General features: G+C 34.2%; 2 protein-coding genes across 2 annotated transcripts in view; both read left to right on the top strand.

The window, feature by feature from the left end:
- Positions 1-7,485: 7,485 nt before the first annotated feature.
- LOC127840881 (uncharacterized) overlaps positions 7,486-19,524 on the top strand; it is a 113,634-nt gene continuing 101,595 nt past the window's right edge. The window contains exon 1 of the mRNA XM_052369314.1: positions 7,486-7,537. The gene's annotated coding sequence lies outside the window, so the exon portion shown is untranslated. The remainder of the gene's footprint in view (positions 7,538-19,524) is intronic.
- LOC127840595 (uncharacterized) lies at positions 14,603-16,135 on the top strand. The gene is made up of 2 exons (XM_052369004.1): positions 14,603-14,687; positions 15,204-16,135. Exons 1-2 carry the CDS (start codon positions 14,603-14,605, stop codon positions 16,133-16,135), a joined length of 1,017 nt encoding a protein of 338 aa, XP_052224964.1.

Below are 19,524 nucleotides of genomic sequence, written 5' to 3'. Positions count from 1 at the left end.
GCGCTTGTACTACAAATATTAGAACGTTCCTTTGAGATTGTGACTTCAATATTTGAAGACACTGACTGTATTATGTGCACTCCCTTGTAATTAACTGACTGGACTGAAAATGTGGACGAATTTTGATGGACTAGTGCATTTGTGTTCGCTTCCTATTTTAGTGATCATTATTAAACTATGTTGCGATATTTTTGTGGATCTGGTTGAGTTTCTATTTGGAGACGGAGTGAACAACAAAAAAGGCCGATTATCTGTAATTGATCTTTGGTAATCCGGACCTTGTCGTGTATAACAATAGTTAATGGCTATTTAAGATGACATGTGTTCTTTACTCCTGATCGCATATAGCCCCAGTAGACAAATAGTACAACGCACTATATACCGGTAGTTCAAAGGACGATTTAACATCTAACGCTAGATTGCACAACCCATGACGTGGTTTAATTTGTTACTGAAATACGGGGCCCGCTTGAATCGACGGAACTTTTGTCAAGGCGAAATTATGCGTATTGCTGAATCTTTGTTCCAGCTTATACTAGTACCCACAGTTCAATTACCCCTAGGTTCAAATGACCGTCCATATGTTTTCTAGTATTTTTTGTATATGCACATAGGGATAAGTATTACATTTCAATTAGACATCACAATCATCCGTTATCACAGATCATTTAGAATGAAATACTCTCGCCATTAAGTAAAATAATTGTAGATTCATCGTCTTATGTAAATAGCCAACTACAGTGGTTTTGGGCGACTAGACGTGGATATTAATGGTGGCATTGAGTACGCAAAATAGTACAGCTGTATGGTTCTACGTAAATACCATTCATCGTAGGTGATAGGCGACTAAGCGTTGTGTCAATGGCGCCATTTAAATAGTCACATACTGTGGGAACTGCTGTGACAATAGGCGACAATGTGTGGATAGAAATAAAGGATATTTGTGAATGTCAGTGTAAGATCGTTTGTTATTTCACGAGAGATCATATAAAATATATGTTCACGAGTGGCGCCACTCGTGAAAATATTATTTTTCAATGATCACGACATGAACGAATTTTCTGTTTCTTTTATGCCCCTTTTTCAAGAATATAACAATCAGCTGTTTCCCTTTTGCTGAAAAGTTACCCTTTCTTCCGTGTCGTGCCTCAGTTTATTTCTTAAGTTAAACTCTTTTAAAATGTAAATAAACGGTGAAAAATCATCAAATAAAAAGAACATTTGTTTGATTCGGTGGAATGTCGATTTTAATTCACTCATGATCATAGAAAATATATAAAACTATTTATGATAATCAAATACTAGAAAAAGTTCCGAAAATTTGTTATTTTCACCGGTGAAAATAGCAATATGTTTATTTTCACTTCTGTTATTTCACTGCAGAAATGTCAAATTTTATCATAAGGTATAAAAGAAATGGTTATATTTGAATTCTTACTACTTTCGCCATACGATGATATAAAAATGTAAGTTTAATAGCCACCTTCTTTGGTCATAGGCAAGCAGTTGTTTAATAAATAGCCAACTTCCGTGGCCATAGGCTAGCATTTGTTTAATGCATTGGCGATATTTCAAGATCCATGTACAGCTGATATGGGCGAAAATGCATGGATGTCACTGGTGATATGTACATAGACATTTACACTGGTTGCTAATGGACAGGCGTATATATCAATTGTGTTATTTGAATAGCTAACTACTCGTGTTATCACTTGAGCTATTAAAATAACACAATGCAGTTGCTGTTGTCACCTATTTGTAAAGAACTTTTACAATAAATGTATTTAAAAAGTCAAGAACTAAGGCCATAGACGGCCAGGCGTGAATGGCAATTGAAATAGTTCATCATTCAGGCAATTAACGATCATGCGTGAATATAAATGGTGCTATTTAAATATCTAATTATTCATTTAAAGAATAGCCATCTATTGTGGCTATATACTAGCAGGCTTGTATAGCAGCGATGACTTTTATAAATTCATCATGTTTAGCCATGTGTGACCCATCGTATTAAACAATTTGCTATAAATCAGCAAGTCGCTCTGCTAACGATAAGTATGATAATCCACCGCTACCTTTTTGGACAAAGACACTACGGTTTATGTACTAGATTTACATAGTACAACATATAATCGCACACTTGTTTGTAGATCGAAAATACATAATACATTTATACTACTAATATTGTCGTGTTTCAATATAAAACAACTTTGGGTTAGCATGTCGTGGTTTACGGCCTACTTTTTCCATACAATCCATAGACAACTATATATTATATCAAAACTATGGAAACTGTCAGTGCTTTGTCCATGGACGAGTCACATGATTAGTCGAAAGTTGGTGCACAACTTTATCGTAAAAAGCAAATGTATTAGAATATTTCAAGGTAAGTAAACTATTTACATGGGTAGCTTATTTAGGTTGTATGTTATCGTTTACAATAAATAATATTTTGGGTACATATATTTTTAGCACATATTCTTAGAGAGTAATTTATTTATTTAAAACGAAAAGTACGTTTTAACGTTTCATTAAACATAAAGATCAGCCTATCGATGCCACTCATTTATTGTTACATTGGAGGAAAATACAGAAACATCAATTTAGTATTGCGGTATTAAGGTTTAATTGTTTTTTATTCATGGTTCGTCTGTGCTATAAGTAATATTTAACAGGAAAAACTGAAGTGGTTTCAGTGATTTCCCATGATCTTTTTCTAGACTGATGGAAATATGACTTATAATTAATAACGAGATCCCTGACAATATGCATACAAAATGATAGTTATAACTTGTGTTGAATGTCGATTGTAAATTGTAATGGACACAACATTAGTATATAAAGGATAAAAAACGTACGTATAAGTTTTAATTTACAAGTAGACAGATAATTATGACCGCGCCCTGTAGTTTTTTTCCAAAATAGGGTTCGCAGCTAATCGATTGAATTATGCAGCAACGATCATTGGTTTACCACCACACATATAATCTCATGATTGATCAATTTAGGTGTGGAGAAACAGTTATCTTCCGCAGCTTATTTCCCCTCTTCGTTATAAGTGACAAATAAAGGGCACTTTCCCAATTTAGGAAACACTCAACATTTCCAAAACGCTGTCTGAAAAATACCCAAATGCAATGAAAATATCGTCGATTTCGTTCCAAAAGTCCATTATATGCAGGTTAACGAATAAAATTAGCACTGAAACAACATTTCAAGGAAAAACGAACGTGAATGAATTTTTGAAATGGTTTCTGCAATTTATACAAAGCAATTTTTAAAGACCCATAATACCCAATATGAAGATAAAACGAAGTAAATTATCCCAATTTCAGTGCTTTTGCGCTAATTTTTTTCCAATTGGTTTGGAAAATACGTCTCCATTTCTCAAGCGATTGAATCCTAACTTACAATATTTCGTCACAATGCAGTGTAGATGTAAAAGGAACAATTTTATCCACACGTTTTATTTGTTTACACAATGAACGCCTTAGCTACTGTGTACAGTTCTAGAAAGCAAAGATACATGAAACCCAGCCATCAAACAAAATAAAAGATAACGTTTAAGTGCCACGCCATACTTTTACAGCGATTATGAGATAGTAAAAATACTACCATAATTGCGATGCGGAATACCTATTCATTGGGAATACTTGACACGTGCTTAGAAGATGCATATCAGTGGAAAGTTTATTAAATGCAAAATTAAATATTAATTGCTTATTAATAACATTGAACGCGTTTTGCCACAGCGATACTGATACGTGTGTGTTACAATGACTTGACACATTTTGGACAAAGTGATTTTAAACAAATTCTGTTGATGGTGAATATATCATAGTCCAAACAAATGGAGTTGTAGTGGATAGAAACAGTCGTGCAAAAACAATACACGCCATGATATCAGTAGAAGTAGTCAATATATATATGTATATTATTTATCTTTTATACTTATGTGTGTACAACTTATTGAAGATTGTTGTATAGAGAAAATTTAGTATTGGTTCATCTAGATGGGTTATTTAGTCTTTTGCTAACATTACCTGCTAATCTTAACTATATGCGTATATGTAGATTGTATAATGAATCCTTTCGAATGTTTTGGAATCATGTATATTAATGCTGAGTACAATTAAACATACATGAATCGTGGGGAGAAATGACGTTACATTGATTATTGTTAATTGTAAAATGTAAGAAAAAATGTAAAATACTTGCATTATGACAAAAAGGGAACATACAGTTTAATGAAGTAGCAATTATATTTCAGACTTATTTTTGCAGTCTTCAGCCGTACATACTATTGTTTGGTTCATGGGTCTGTATGTGCTGTTTAAGTCCACTTCTTTTGAATACTTCTTTCAATCATATTCAACATTTACTCTTATGTAGTCCATGAATGGGGAATGGTAGCTCAGTCCTCCTCTATTTTTAATTTTGAAACTACACATAGTGCAACTAAAGATGCATTTCATATCACCCTCTGAGACCTGCGTCTTCTGCAAAGACCGTTAAAAGAATGGTTTAACACATTTTCTTATCATAAGAACACGTCATAAAATACCTTAAAATCATGTTAACATTACTGAAAATGGCTGATAAACAATATAATATCTCGTATATCAGCCAACCCACAATCTATCCCCCTAGGTAATTTGATTCTTTTCTCAGTTGGTTTTTCGCACAGCACTATTATCATTCTACAGTATGTGTGTGATAAAGAAAACATTAATAGTGCTAACCATAGCATGCTATAAAACTATAATATTGATGTGCACAAACACATTGTATTGCAAATATGTACCGCATGTATTTTGTGTCAAACATTTAAACATAGGAATGAGCTGTTTGTCATTTGAAGGTCAGTCCAAAAATGTGCATAAAAGAAAGTAAGTTTCAGAAAGGGGCGAATATTTTTCTTCAATAAATAAATTTTTAGAGATAAAAAGCGTCGGGAAAATAAGATATTAATGATTCGTGGTATATGTTACTAAACACATGCGCAAATACTGTGTTTTATAAGAGAAACACGTGCATCAAATTTCTCGAAGGTCATGTACTTCAACAACAAATTTGTGGACGGTTGTCCGTCAGTAACTTTATTATTCCGACGTCTACGATATTTAAACAAATAACCCAACGGAAGGACACACACCTTAGAGCCGAATAGGCGTATTTACAGAGGGGGTAACGACGTAATAGTCAAGATGGCGACGTCCATCCCGAGACAGTTATTTTTCGCCGTTTAATACTCTTTATTACTTCTATTTATTTTTAAATAGACGCTCACTTTCCAGCCATATCAGTAAAAGGGTATTACCGTTTATTTTGTATTTAAATTCGATTTATATCTCGACTTTACTCCCCGTAAATTTTCTTATAGGAGCCCTATTAAGGTCATCCCGCTAAGAAATGTCGCACCGATTAAAGTCGAGATAGAGCGAATATTACTATGAATCAAAAGCCAGTAACTTTCTTCCTAATATGCCTTGAAAGTGAGCTGAATAACAAAAATAAATACAAGTAATAATGAGTATAAAACGACGAATGATACCTGCCTCGGCATGGGCGTCGCCATCTTGTTTGTCACGTGATTATCCTCTCTGATTTAATTATAAGAAATACATTTATAAAATACGCGTTACTGTTCAACGGAAATAATGAATCCGACGCCATTTCGTAAGTCAGTTCGAAATAACTCCACTTAAACGCAGCTCCGGTATACGCATGCCCCCCCCCCCACCGGTGCAATGTAACAAACCAACATAAAATTATTCACCCGTATTATACCATTATAAACACGGGATATTTCATTTTTCATTTACACCATACAACGTGACCACTCAAAATCATGCAATTATAAAGAAATCGCAGAAACTATTAAATAAACAATATAACACTAGGCACATGCAACGTTCCGATATGAACACAATTAATATAGCTATCGACAAACAATAAAGGGGCACACACACAAAATGCTATGATAAACACACACATAATATCATGACTTATATTTTAAATTTAATAATGTATACTATTATAACCAACATCACTTCATTGAAACATATTGTCAAAACACTAAATACTGTAAAAGATATGCATTATGCTCTTTCTTATTCCTAAATCAGCCAAGTCTTTTAAATAATTCTTCTTTTACAAATGTTGCTTTCGCAATACCTTGGTTTACATCGCTTGGTCGCATTAAACAATTGGTAAAGTGTGAAAATAATCGCAGCATATGATGAACTTTGACATACACAGTGCAATTCGACTTCAAACCCTTATTCATTACAACAACAGAGTACTCTTACCAATACATCGTCCAGTTTGAACTCTCAGTGATAGTGACGAAGTTCTTATCTTAATAACGTATTTGTTTAGTAAGTCGTGTAGTAAATCTTAACTGTAATCGTATTTAAAAATGTAGTGTATGTAATACCCGACGCATATTTCAAACATAACAATACGCAACATAGATATAAAATTCCTGTTATATATAGATCAATTACAAATGGTTCGAAATGCTCTATAAATGAGACAACATCGACACAGCCTGGATTTGTTTACCAATAGACAAATCGTATGCTACTGACAGTACTCTTAAATAAAAAAAGCCAGTTAGAATTGTTTTTGCATTAATTATAATTTGCTAGTAAATTGATGTTATAATAGTTTTTCATGTTGCTTCATTTTGAACCAGTATTTATTGTTTCTTACATGTCAACAATCAAATATCGGGTGTCTACCTAGTCCGCCCTTTCCAATTATTTATATTGTGTATTTCTTAAAAGAAAGCATGCATAATTCAAAATAGATACCAAAAACCATCGAATAATTGAAATTGTGTTTGTGGTATGTTTAACTGCTTATACTTAATTGATATTTGTGTTTTACAGATGATGCTAGAGCCACAGCGTGTTTCTTCCGAACGCTGATTTCATTCGACGATGTAGCCAAATAAAACATCATGGCGGATCTAGCCGATATGTTCACTGAGTCGGAAAGAACGAATTGGCTGAAGGCATGGCTTGCAATTTATATTGCAAAGTCTGGCCTAGAGCAGTTCGCGGAGAACGAGGCTAAAATTTTACAAGGCAATACATGCAACGCTATCTTGACACGTGGCGCAGTCGCGTGTTCTTGCTGTCACACTGCAAACTTGCTGAAATGCCCTTTGCCAGGGATATGCAATACACGAGGAGCAAATAGCCGATGCAAATCTATGCATGACACCGCATCCAAACAACCGCGACCATGTCCTGCTAATGTTTGTAATATAGTCCTTATCGAAATTGTAAAGCAACATAAATATTCCAATTCTCCGTGGAAAAATACAGTAGCGATTCACTGGGCATCATGCCCATGGCAAATAGCCAAGGCTTATTTTCCTCCAGATGGTTACACTGAAAAAGGGTCGGCTCAAGATTCTGACTTCAATGGCATCATTAGTTTTATGATTAACTGTAAACACTTCGATAACAAGTTTTCGTTCCCCATAGCTCCAGGAAAAACACATCCACCACGCCTTTTAACAAAGGTAAATTTATACGTGTCATATTTAATGAATCTAACAAAAATAGCACATTAATATTGTAATCTTCCATCCCTTTGCTGGTCCGCCAAGTAGAGTTGCATAAGATCACTGATATCGACGGTATTTTCTGGAAACGTGAATCACTTTCAATGAGAAAGCAGCACATGGTTTTATTGTGTATGATGATGTCAATGCGACTCTAACTACAAGTGAACACATGTTTTGTAACAATTCGAACCAATCTTATTTTTATTTTATGGGTCACTGTGAATACATTACAATCACGTTATGCATTTCTTTGATTAAATTGACACATTTGTGTACAATTAAGTTACATAACATATGAATGTTTACTAATGTTGTTTGTTTTAATTATATGTTATTTTTCTTAAAAGCGTATTGTATTGCAAACTTGTATGTATGATAGCTGTGAATATATATTCGGGTATGTTAGCATGTTAGTTCGCGCAACTTTTGAATGGACTACTGTAAGCGGTTATCGTCACAAACGAGCATCATTTTATCATGCAGTATTTTACAGCACTCATGTTTTTTAGGCGCGAGACATTTGCAGAACTGTACGTCATTCGTCTGCATGCAAGGTCACAGACACAGATCTCCAGGACATTTTCATAACGCTTACTAGCCTGTTGACTGACCAACACTGTCTAGCAAACAACGTTGATGCTCAGGAGGCTGTAAGGAAATTAGCAAAGGTATTATAGAAAAAATAGTATCGAATTAAATCCGTTTATGATTTGGCGTTGAAGTACGCGTATTAATATTACATAAAAATTATTGATATACTAGTAGCAAGTTTTTCCTGTGAGTATTTAATAATAGGTTTCATCAGGTAAAAATGTACTCTATATGTAGTCTAAAATTATGTATCTACAATTAATATTAATTTATGAACAAACAGACGTGAGATACTTGTTTTTAACTTAGATAACAATGAGTATGCCATTCGAATTATAATATATTGTTGGAGGGTGAACCAAACGACGCGATTTGCATGAAGTATGTGTAATACTAAATACGCCGTCTGCATACTCGTATATGTATATACATATTTATATAACATTTACAATCGTGTAACTGTTTAATCAATTGTAGCGAATGATATCCGCATAAATATGTGCGTTTATCAAACATTTCATAAAGTATCCGTACATATTTTACATAAAGCATTATAGATGTTTACAATTATTATTAAAAAGTAGGTTCTCACTGGTAAATGTAATGTAATTTAAAGTTACTTTGTCTACAATATGATTCCTCCTATATGAGCATATAGATATGATAAGATTCGTATTGACTTATTTTAAAATAATCGTATCGTTCGTTGATAAGCAATTATAATGTAAATGTTTTATCTAAAGGCAAACCTAACACCGCGATTTGCTGCGAACACGTATTTAAACACAGTAGTTTTCTGTATAGCTTCAAACCGACGTTCTGAAGCTTACAACGGAGGAAATAATTAATTTGTTAGAATCTGCACAAGATAAACTAAAGAAAGCTGAACATATAGTTGAAGCTATTGATGAGATGCGGATTTACATTGAAAACTGTAGAAAGGATCTAAACGCACATAATGAAAAATGTAAGCAGCAACTTAATCAACACACGGTCAAATGTAAAGAACAACTGGATGAACAATGACAAATGTCTACAGAAACAGACTACGATAAATCATGTAAAGGTATGTCCAGTCTTGTAAAGGTGATACTTCCGAATGCACGGTAATGTAAGTCGGCGAACAATATCATCAAGTTAAAAGTTCTGGGCCCGTATTCACCAACCGATTTTAAGACTTAAGAATAAAGAGTAGACTTAGAACCAAGAAAATGTGTTCAGTGTTTGAATATATACAGGCCTCCACTGGTGATTATGTCATTAACAAAAAGTTCTATATGAAGAATAATATAGATAGAGATGTTTACTGCAGAGTTTGACTCAAAATTAAAGAAATTATTGAATATTCTAATTTAAATAATTTTCTTTATTCTTAGACTTAAGTCTAAGAATTGTTTGGTGAATACGGGCCCTGAACAATCAACATTTCTGAGAAACGTGATCATCTTTCAACATATTCGCAGTTAATTAATATAATTTTTTGAACACCAAACCATTTATGTAAATGTTAAAACGTTTGCCAATTGCAAACAATTGTGTGATCATGAGCCCAGAGATGAAACGATATGCGTATGTTAAGTTTGTGTAGCAAAGTGATTAACACTCCATTATTACTTCACATAATTGAAGTTCAGTACTTAACAGTGTGCATTTTATAAAAATTGTAATACTATATTGTGATATGACTCGATGATATACATGTATGCTTGTTGAGTCGTGGGTTATTTTCATAAAGTTGTTACATCACAAAGATTTTACAAATAAATGAATATGAATCATTATAAACATAATAATACATCTTTGGTCTTTATATTTGTAGCTTTGTTCCAAATCGTCTTCAATAATAATAAATAATCGATTGTGTTGATGTGTCAAACCGCCACCTTGAAAATAGGTTCTTGTCGAGTCGTTCGTCTTTTTTTCATTTTAGGTTTTGCATGCTATAAATTGCCTTAACACTCACATTGCCAAGGGGGTTCATTTTGTTTGAAAAAAAATGTCAACAGATGATGTAGTATGGACCATACATGTACTCATAACGAACGATTTTGTGTTACTTAGGAACACTATATGAACAATTTATAAAACTTTAAATATGTTATAAGAGTTCTGATGAATTACAATATTGACCTGTTTTTGCTGCATTTTTTTATCAGCAAAACGATGATGACCAAGTAAATGTGTGTATCCTTAACGATGGAATCATTTAGGAACGTTATATCACGTGATTTCACGCCAGCTCTATGACAACCACTTAAAAACAACCCCCGACTTAACCAGAACCTACCATTTAATCGATCCTTTTTTAATAACACTGCTTATGTTCAGGTTCAATATGAATCAATTAATCTAAGCTTATTGCTTTTTGTAGAAAACTATTTAAGCAACTTAAGTATATACATACATACTGTCTTCTCTCTTCAGATTTTCGGAGACGGTTGATGGCACATTACGATGACACTTCTAGCAATATTCCTCTTTCAAACTTGGATCAGAGTGTTGATAAGCGTATAGTAGATATATACGCATCGCCGAATATATACCGAATTGAAATTGAAAAAGATGGAAAACGAATAAAAAAGGAGCAAGTACTGACATACAAAGAAATATTTTACACAGATGGTGAGCCCAATAGACGTATATACCTACAAGGTGAACCCGGCAGCGGAAAATCTACATTTTCATCTAAGTTAGTTCATGACTGGTCCCACATTAATCAGGTTTCTTCGGCATCTCCTTCTTCTTCTGACACTACAGAATTTGATGACGTTTTACCAATTCAACAATTCCAATTCCTATTTTTCATCACATTGAGAAGGTCGAGAGGTGAGGCAGATGTAACGCAGATGATAAAGAAACAGCTGATTGATACACTATTTTCCGAAGACGAACTCGCCGATGTGTACAAACTTTTCGTACAAATAATAAACACTGAAATCTGCCTCGCAATACGGGAAGGTATAGATGAATGGATGCCTCCTAAAAAAAATGAAAGCAACATAAGAGAATTACAGGACATATGGTCTACAGACACGCGCAATGTCCAGGTCTTATGTGTACGTCTAACAAAGGATAACTTCCTGAGTTCGTCTGCACGTGGCGAGTCTACATCTCATCTGGAATTTAACCTGTCATCGTGCCATTCGTTGAGGGGATTGTTGCTATCGGGCAGCAGCATATTGCTGAGAGGTAAAATACACAAAACTATACGATATATCATAACTGCATTTAATGACAGTTAATGAGTACGGTATCGTTGCACGTGATATGTTATATTTAACAACAGTTACTGACATCGAGTTCAGTCTTATACATTCGTTTTACATGATTGGCTTATACTGATCTTAGGCATTTGTATGTTCCGTTAATTGAATAACATAAAATTACGTACCTGAGCGAAATATAATTTTGTAACGATTCGTGCTTTTAAAATGAATGCTCTTCATAAGAAAGTGCATTGGTTGAATTGTTGTAAGAATGGATCGAACATGAAAAGATTGTGAGATCATTGAACAGGTTAAAATCGTTCTCAGTGAAAATTTTGAACAAATGAACATTGTAGATAAGCCGATACGTACAAAATATTTACATGTAGTGCCTGTCCTTCCATTTAAAACGCAACGCATGTATTTACATAGGTTAAGAAAAATAATTATGTGATCATTGTATGACTTTTTGCAAATCGATAAATATGTTATTTTACGTATGATTTTCGAAACTACAAAGTTACATCGTACAATAAATTTGATGTAAGCGGTCTTAATATGTACATGTCATATTGTTGTAAAACTTACGTACGGGCGTAAGAAACTACATGTATTGCTACAGTTTCAAATGAATGCTCGAATCTCCCAGGGCTTTTTTTAAAACTCGTATCGATATGTACCAAACAGTTTTTCCTTTTGCTAAAAATATGTTTGTCATAATGTTATTATTTGTGTTACAAAGGAGTACTAAATAACAGTTAAAAGGGCAGTTTCGGCATATTATAATAATGAAAAAAATATGTAGGCTACAGCAATAGAACTACAGAACCATACGCATCTGACGCATCAGTTGAACATAAAGCCGCAAGCCTTCACCGTATCCGCCCGGACCTAGAATGACAGTCGCTGTATGAATATGGATCGTCACACTTGTTGATCACGTTTTCGCGTTCTCACCCTTTGAGTCGAATATTTTAAAATAACTTTGTAAATTTTCTCGAGAATACGATTTAATATCTCGTAAGTACATTGCAATTTTGCAAAATTACAATGCCATGTGACGAGATTCGTTCCTTAACATCGCAAACTTTCCAACCTTGAGTAGGCGAGGCAAAAAAACGATGTTAGAGCACAAGACTACAATGTGAAATCGTGATATAATTTCGCGATATCGCGTCCTTTATTCACACTCTCGCATTGTGATTTAGCTTCTCAAAATTGTATCGCGTTGTTGTGCTTGTAGTCGAGAGTTCGAAAATGCGAAACAACCAGATATGTTAAAGAAATTGACATTGACTGTAACGTAATGAATACTATTGAATATTAATTATATTTATACGTTAAGTATTCAATAGCATTCATTACGAAGTGTATGTAACGTAATGAATACTATTCAATATTAAAATCAGATATCAATATAAATAATAAATACATCTTTAACCATAATGCAACGTGATGAATATTAATAGTAATTATTATATATCAATTAGAAATAATTTTTAAATGTGTCATCCACAATTATAAATAATATAATACATGAATATTGGAAATTATTAATATAAGTTTAATTAAAACGAATATAATTGAATAGTTAATTAATGTTAAATGTCTTCAAATCGTCTGCTTAGTTTTACAGTTACATATGTTGTGATACTTAATTATTACCTCCGTTCATTAACGCCATAATACAATTACAAATTAGAAATACTTTCAGATATCTGATTATTTGTTATGAAATTCTTAAGGTAGTTCAAAATTAAACTACCCGTTTCGATGAGTTAGGTAATGTAACTCTTTGAAACATTTTCCAAAATGAGACATTCACGCATGCATAAATGTTGGTAATATGCTAACTTGTAAATAATACAGTCTAATATAAATGTATGTATTACAAAAGTTGCAGCCGTTCGGTGTTATATTAATTCGATCAAACAAACTGACAGTATTGTGGGTTTAAATATGAACATGTGCCTCGGACTACCAATTTGACTTTTATAAAAGGGACTTGTTAACAGATTTTCGAGTTATTGAAAAATATCATGACATTAATTGCCTGAAAAACGAAACATGTAAAATGGTTCTAAATAATTATAAAACAAAGCAAAATAAATAACACAAAATGTGCCTGCTCTGGGAATCGATCCCGGACCTCAACAAGCAAAAGCTGACTGCACCATCAGGGTTTTGAATCTATTTCATTATTAGAATCCTGAATGTTATGTACGTTTTGTTAAATAATCAATGACAACGCATTATTTTTTTTTTAAGATTTCGATTGATTATCATTGATGACCGAATAGATATGTTTTTCCTTTTCTTTGTCAGCAGTATTTTTTGATTTTTTGCTCGTTTAAATATGATACATTTTACTATGTTTTTACTTTCGAAAAAAAAAATTTTGCCAGACGGTGTACAAGACCCATTCAATATTTTCGTTACCGTCATACATTGAAAAATATTGTTTCAATTTGCAGATACAGCATGCACGGTATGATCGGATTTTCCGGTCATCATTTTACTTAACAACGCAGATCCAGCCCAAGGTGCAGACACTCCCATAATACTGCCGTCCATACAAGAAATTTTTCTGGAAAGGGTCACATGTTCCTCAACCTGTCTACGCAGTCTCTTCAGTACGCTGTTGACACTCGATCATGAGGTGGTGTGTACGCTAGAGTGTGTCATAACATCGTGTGCAGAGGAATCAGATATATGTACAGAAGCATATATATCGACGAATTCAGACGATGAATTTCACATGCATTCTGTAGATAATGACAGTCCCGGTCTATGGGAGACTCTTTATGGTCTTAATATCAAGATGCTTAGTCTTGGTGAGGATTCAAAAAGATTGCACGTGAATCTTAAAGAACTGTTCTGGCAGTGTATATCATCGCTCACACATTTGAAAACGCACAGTATTGAGATGGATTGTGACTTTTCCAGTCTGCGCAAGGCTCTCCGTGGTCTGAATATCAATGATCTGAGTCTGAATGTGTGGTGTAGAAGTTTGAGAGTGAAACATGTAGAGTCGATGTCGCAGTCTATATCATCGCTCATACGTATGGAAACGCTTAGTATTGGTGTGGATGTAGACAAACCCGGTCTTTGGGAGGCTCTCCGTGGTCTGAATATCAAGAGCCTGAATGAGAGGTGTAAAGGTTTAAGAGTGAAACATGTAGAGTTGATGTCGCAGTCTCTATCATCGCTCATATGTATTGAAATGCTTAGTATTGGTGTGGATGAAGACAGTCCCGGTCAGTGGGAGGCTCTGAGTGGTCTGAATATCAAGAGTCTGAGTCTGAGTGGTAGGTGGAGTCGAGATGTGATAATGAATCATTTTTAGTCGTTATTGCAGTCTCTATCATCGCTCATACGTATGGAAACGCTTAGTATTGGTGTGGACTTAGACAGTCCCGGTCTGTAGAAGGCTCCCCGTGGTCTGAATATCAAGACTCTGAATCTGGGTACTTTTTTGAGAAATTTGAGAGTGAAACATGTAGAGTCGATGTCGCAGTCTCTATCTTCGCTCAAACGACTGCAAACGCTTAGTATTGAAGTAAATGATGACAGTCATGTTCTATGGAAGGCTCTCCGTGGTCTGAATATCAAGAGTCTGAGTCTGAGTGGTAAGTGGAGTCGATAATTGATAATGAATCATGTTGAGTCGTTATCACAGTCTCTATCATCGCTCACACAGTAGGAAACGCTAAACATTAGTGTGGCTGAAGAGAGACCCGGTCTGTGGGAGGCTTTCCGTAGTCTGAATATCAAGAGTCTGAATCTGCATAAGTGGTATAGTGGTTTGAGAGTGAAACATGTAGAGTCGATGTCGCAGTCTCTATCATCGCTCACACGTTTGGAAAGGCTTAGTATTATAGAAAATGATGACAGTCATGTTCTGTGGGAGGTTCTCCGTGTATCATCGCTCACACGTTTGGAAAGGCTTAGTATTATAGAAGATGATGAGAGTCATGTTCTGTGGGAGGTTCTCCGTGTATCATCGCTCACACGTTTGGAAAGGCTTAGTATTATAGAAGATGATGAGAGTCATGTTCTGTGGGAGGTTCTCCGTGGTCTGAATATCAAGAGTCTGAATCTGAGTGGTAGGTGGAGTCTAGATTTGACTATGCATCATGTTGAGTCGTTATCGCAGTCTCTATCATCGCTCACACAGTTGGAAACACTAAGTATTCAAGTGAATAAAGAAAGTCCCGGTCTGTGGAAGGCTCTGAGTGGTCTGAGTATCAAGACTCTGAATCTGCGTTATGCTTTGAGAAGTTTGAGAGTGAAACATGTAGAGTCGATCTCGCAGTCTCTATCATCGCTCATACGTATGGAAACGCTTAGTATTGAAGTATATGATGACAGTCATGTTCTGTGGGAGGCTCTCCGTGGTCTGAATATCAAGAGTCTGAAGCAGAGTGGTTGGTGTAGTGGAGGTTTGATAGTGAATCATGTTGTGTCGTTATCGCAGTCTCTATCATCGCTCACACAACTGGAAAAACTTAGTATATGTGTTTCAGAAGAGATGCCCGGTCTGTGGGGGGCTCTCCGTAGTCTCAATATCAATAAACTGAGTCTGAGTGGATGTTTGAGAGTGAATAATGTTGAGTTGTTGTCGAATTCTCTATCATCGCTCACACAGCTTAAAACACTAAGTATTATTGTTGAAAAAGACAGTCCCGGTCTTTGGGAAGCCCTCAGGTGTCTGAATATCAAGAATCTTGGTGTGGAATGGTTTGCGAGTGAATAATGAATCACAGTCTATGCCATCCCTCACACAGCACAGCTGAAAACGCTTTGTATAAGTGTGTCGGTAGACAGTCACGATCTACAGGAGTCTGTCCGTGGTCTGAATATGACGAGTCTGATTCTTGGTAGTAACAGTGGAACAGTTTGAGAATGAATCATGATGAGTCGTTGTTGCAGTCTTTAAGATCGCTCATACAACTGCACACGCTAACAATATATATTTATACATGTGCCAGCCTACATGTATCTAAATCATTGATTTTTGTAATACCTACTGTTGTGAATAATATTTATCGGAATGTTGCGACTTATTCCACACGATGTCTGACTGCACTCAGAAAGATGAGAGAAGACTGGAATTCGGTTTTACTCGTTTCAATTATAAAAAAGAATGCCACATTGAAGGAATACACTGATATCCAACACACAACAGAAAAACTGAAGAACGTTATTGTGAAACGATTCCGAATATACAACAAGGCACCTGGATCCGATAAGTGGTCGTATATGTATGATTTTGGTGGTGTTAGTGACGTTGGGAGCGTTGATAGAAAGGAGTATAACCATTTCCTTTGTAACATTTATCAGGACGCCATCAATCGAATTTCAATACGGCTTAAAATTACCCCAGCCTCGACTTCATGAATGCATGCGGCGTTCATGATGATGATGAAATAATCGCATTACTAATGTGGGAAAAACATGTTGATATTGTATAAATAAAACAAATACCGGAACATCTCAAATATAACTCGCCGGATGAATTTGTTTATGTCAAAGATTGCATTACGAAGTAATAGTATTTTATCAGTGTTAAATTTCAACATGTAAAACTATTTTATTGTTGTTTTTTTTCTAACATGATTTAAGTATGATTTATTGTTTGTCTTAAAGGCTAGTAAATGATCACTATTTGTGTTATGTATTCCACTAATATTTAAAAAAAATACATTTAAGTAAATAAATGTAATACTTACAAAATCACATCATTTAATTCCTAAGTAGAAAACTGTAATGACATCGTATTCATTTGTATAAATCAAAGAACCAAATAACTTCACGTTAGCTGCTTCAGCACAAGTCACATGTTGCATGCACGAATAGCTAAGCAAACTAATTCAGTGTTAATGTAGTTTACGTTTTTTTTCATGTTAGTGTATGTTATTGTTAATACATCCGTTTGTTTCAATACATAAACATATAATAGAATAACACATCGTTGTTTAGTACGCCTCTATGTGTGTGCATCTAGATCCAAGGTATAGGTTCCGAACAATCTTTAGAATTATTATATAGAGAGAATATATTATTAATGTAAATGGTATAACTTCGCCCATAAGCAGCGTTTCGAGTTACGACTCATCATATTCTTAAATATGTCAACTTTGATAAAGGAATCAAACTGCGCATCATATCAAAATTCATCAAATACTACTATGTTTTTATTGGCTATATAAATCAAACTGCGTTTTGTGTTTGAAGTCATTATTTATGCTTATAAGTGTTACATATAGAATACGAACCGTTGGTTTTGTTTGAATTCACCATCAACTTATACATGTATGTGTTTTGTACAAGTTTCGCTACAGAAATCAAACTGCGTGTCGTGTAAGAACTGACCATATGATACTATGTATTAACTGTTTATAACAATCACACCGTGTGTCGTCTTAGAATTTGGCATATATTAGTATGCTTGTAATTGCTTTTGTAATTAAATCAAATTGTAATGTTAAAATTCAATTTATACGACTGATCGTTAATTTCGTTAGAGAAATCAACCGCTTGTCGTATTAGAAATCATCATACAGTACTATGTGTTAATTGTGCAATATAAAAAAAAACGCTTGTGTTAGAACTCAATGTGAACAACTATAATGCTCCAAGTTGGACAGTGTGTTATTGTAATGGAAAAGGGAAGGTTAATCGATTTCGTTGGATGGTAAAACAAACCACTTACATACGTTCTTCTTCATTAATTGCTAATTCAAATCCTTTCAGACCCTGAGCAAAACAAAACAGTACAAATTTAACTCCGGAAAAAATATTATGATTGCAATATTGTAATTGCTCGCTCCGCTAGAATTTTATGTAAGCAAATACGGGATAATAAATATAACAAAACGATTGGAAAAAACATGATAACACTTGGACTGATGTCGAGGAAATATCTTGAAATTAATAATAAATTTATTTATTGACAAATACCCGAGAGATAATTAACGGAGATTCTTCAATCACAAAAAAATCGAATATCATCTTTACTGTAAGCTTTGTGAAAATCATTGAGTCATGTCCAGGTTTTTTTCAGAAATCGTTCTTATGCACCTGTAACCTACAAATATGCAAGCATACACGCCTTTCATACAATAGAACAATTTTAAGTCGAATCTGCTAAAATAGTTTAGTTGTGTTAATAAATAAAATTGAATAAAACATTAGACTATTTGAATAAGTAATCATAAATTGTTTATTCCTTTCTGGTATGGCTTGCAGTTTCAATGATTTTTACTTTTATCTTATATTACTTTATTGTTCTTATTGTTATGCTAGGAGGTGTATTGTTTTGTACACTTTATGGGACATATCAACAGATTTACGTATATTTTACAAATGTAAAAATAATAAAGTAACAAAACTTAATTATTTGGATTTTTTTAAATAATTATAATTTCACGGAACATTAAAAAATCTTCCCGCAATGTTGATCGAATCCGGGTTCTTATACTATTACACCACGCAGTATAACAGCCTTTGCGATGTACTTAAAACTCCAATGTAGGTCATACACGCCTTTGCTTAAATTATGGACGATATTGTGTCAAATGCTTTATAATTTGTAAATTTACTATTGGTGAACGACCATGTTTTTTTATTTGTTCTTTGTTAGTCAGATGTGTTGTTTTGCTTGTTTGTATATATTGCATGCATTTTATTGTGAAAATATTATTTTTGTAAAAGTCATTTTTCCAAACTTTGAACAGGTCCCTATAACTGTTTTGTAAATAAAACTCTGTGTACAGTATGAGGTTGCAGGCTTCTTTAATCCGTTTTTACCCCAACATGTTTTGAGTTAATCGTTTCAAGGCGACGCCCAACCTTGTTTTCATTGTTGTGTGTATGCAGTGTTTTTAGTATGTGTGTCTTGTCTGTTATACGTGTTTTGTATCATATCGTTTTTCAATAGGTTTCTTGGCTTGAAATGCTATAGTAGGGTTACATGTTAGTATAGGGTTACATGTTATTATAGGGTTACATGTTATCGTAGGGTAACATGTTATTGTAGGGTGACATGTTATTTAAGGGTTTAATTTTATTATAGGGTTACTCTCTGGTTGGGCTTAATGGTTTTAATATGTTTATATATGGAATATTGTCAGACAGCTTCTC

This window comes from Dreissena polymorpha, chromosome 8 (genome assembly GCF_020536995.1).
Source record: "Dreissena polymorpha isolate Duluth1 chromosome 8, UMN_Dpol_1.0, whole genome shotgun sequence".
In the NCBI taxonomy this organism is placed as follows: domain Eukaryota; kingdom Metazoa; phylum Mollusca; class Bivalvia; order Myida; family Dreissenidae; genus Dreissena; species Dreissena polymorpha.
The sequence above is the reverse complement of the archived record's forward strand: the minus strand, read 5'-3'. Positions and strand labels throughout refer to the sequence as shown.

What these genes read in the sequence shown, in the direction of transcription:
- LOC127840595 (XM_052369004.1), top strand. Translation starts at nt 14,603, where the DNA reads ATGCTTAGTATTGGTGTGGATGAAGACAGTCCCGGTCAGTGGGAGGCT. An exon ending in CAAGAGTCTGAGTCTGAGTG is followed by an intron (nt 14,688 to 15,203) that starts GTAGGTGGAGTC and finishes TGAAACATGTAG; the next exon opens with AGTCGATGTCGCAGTCTCTA.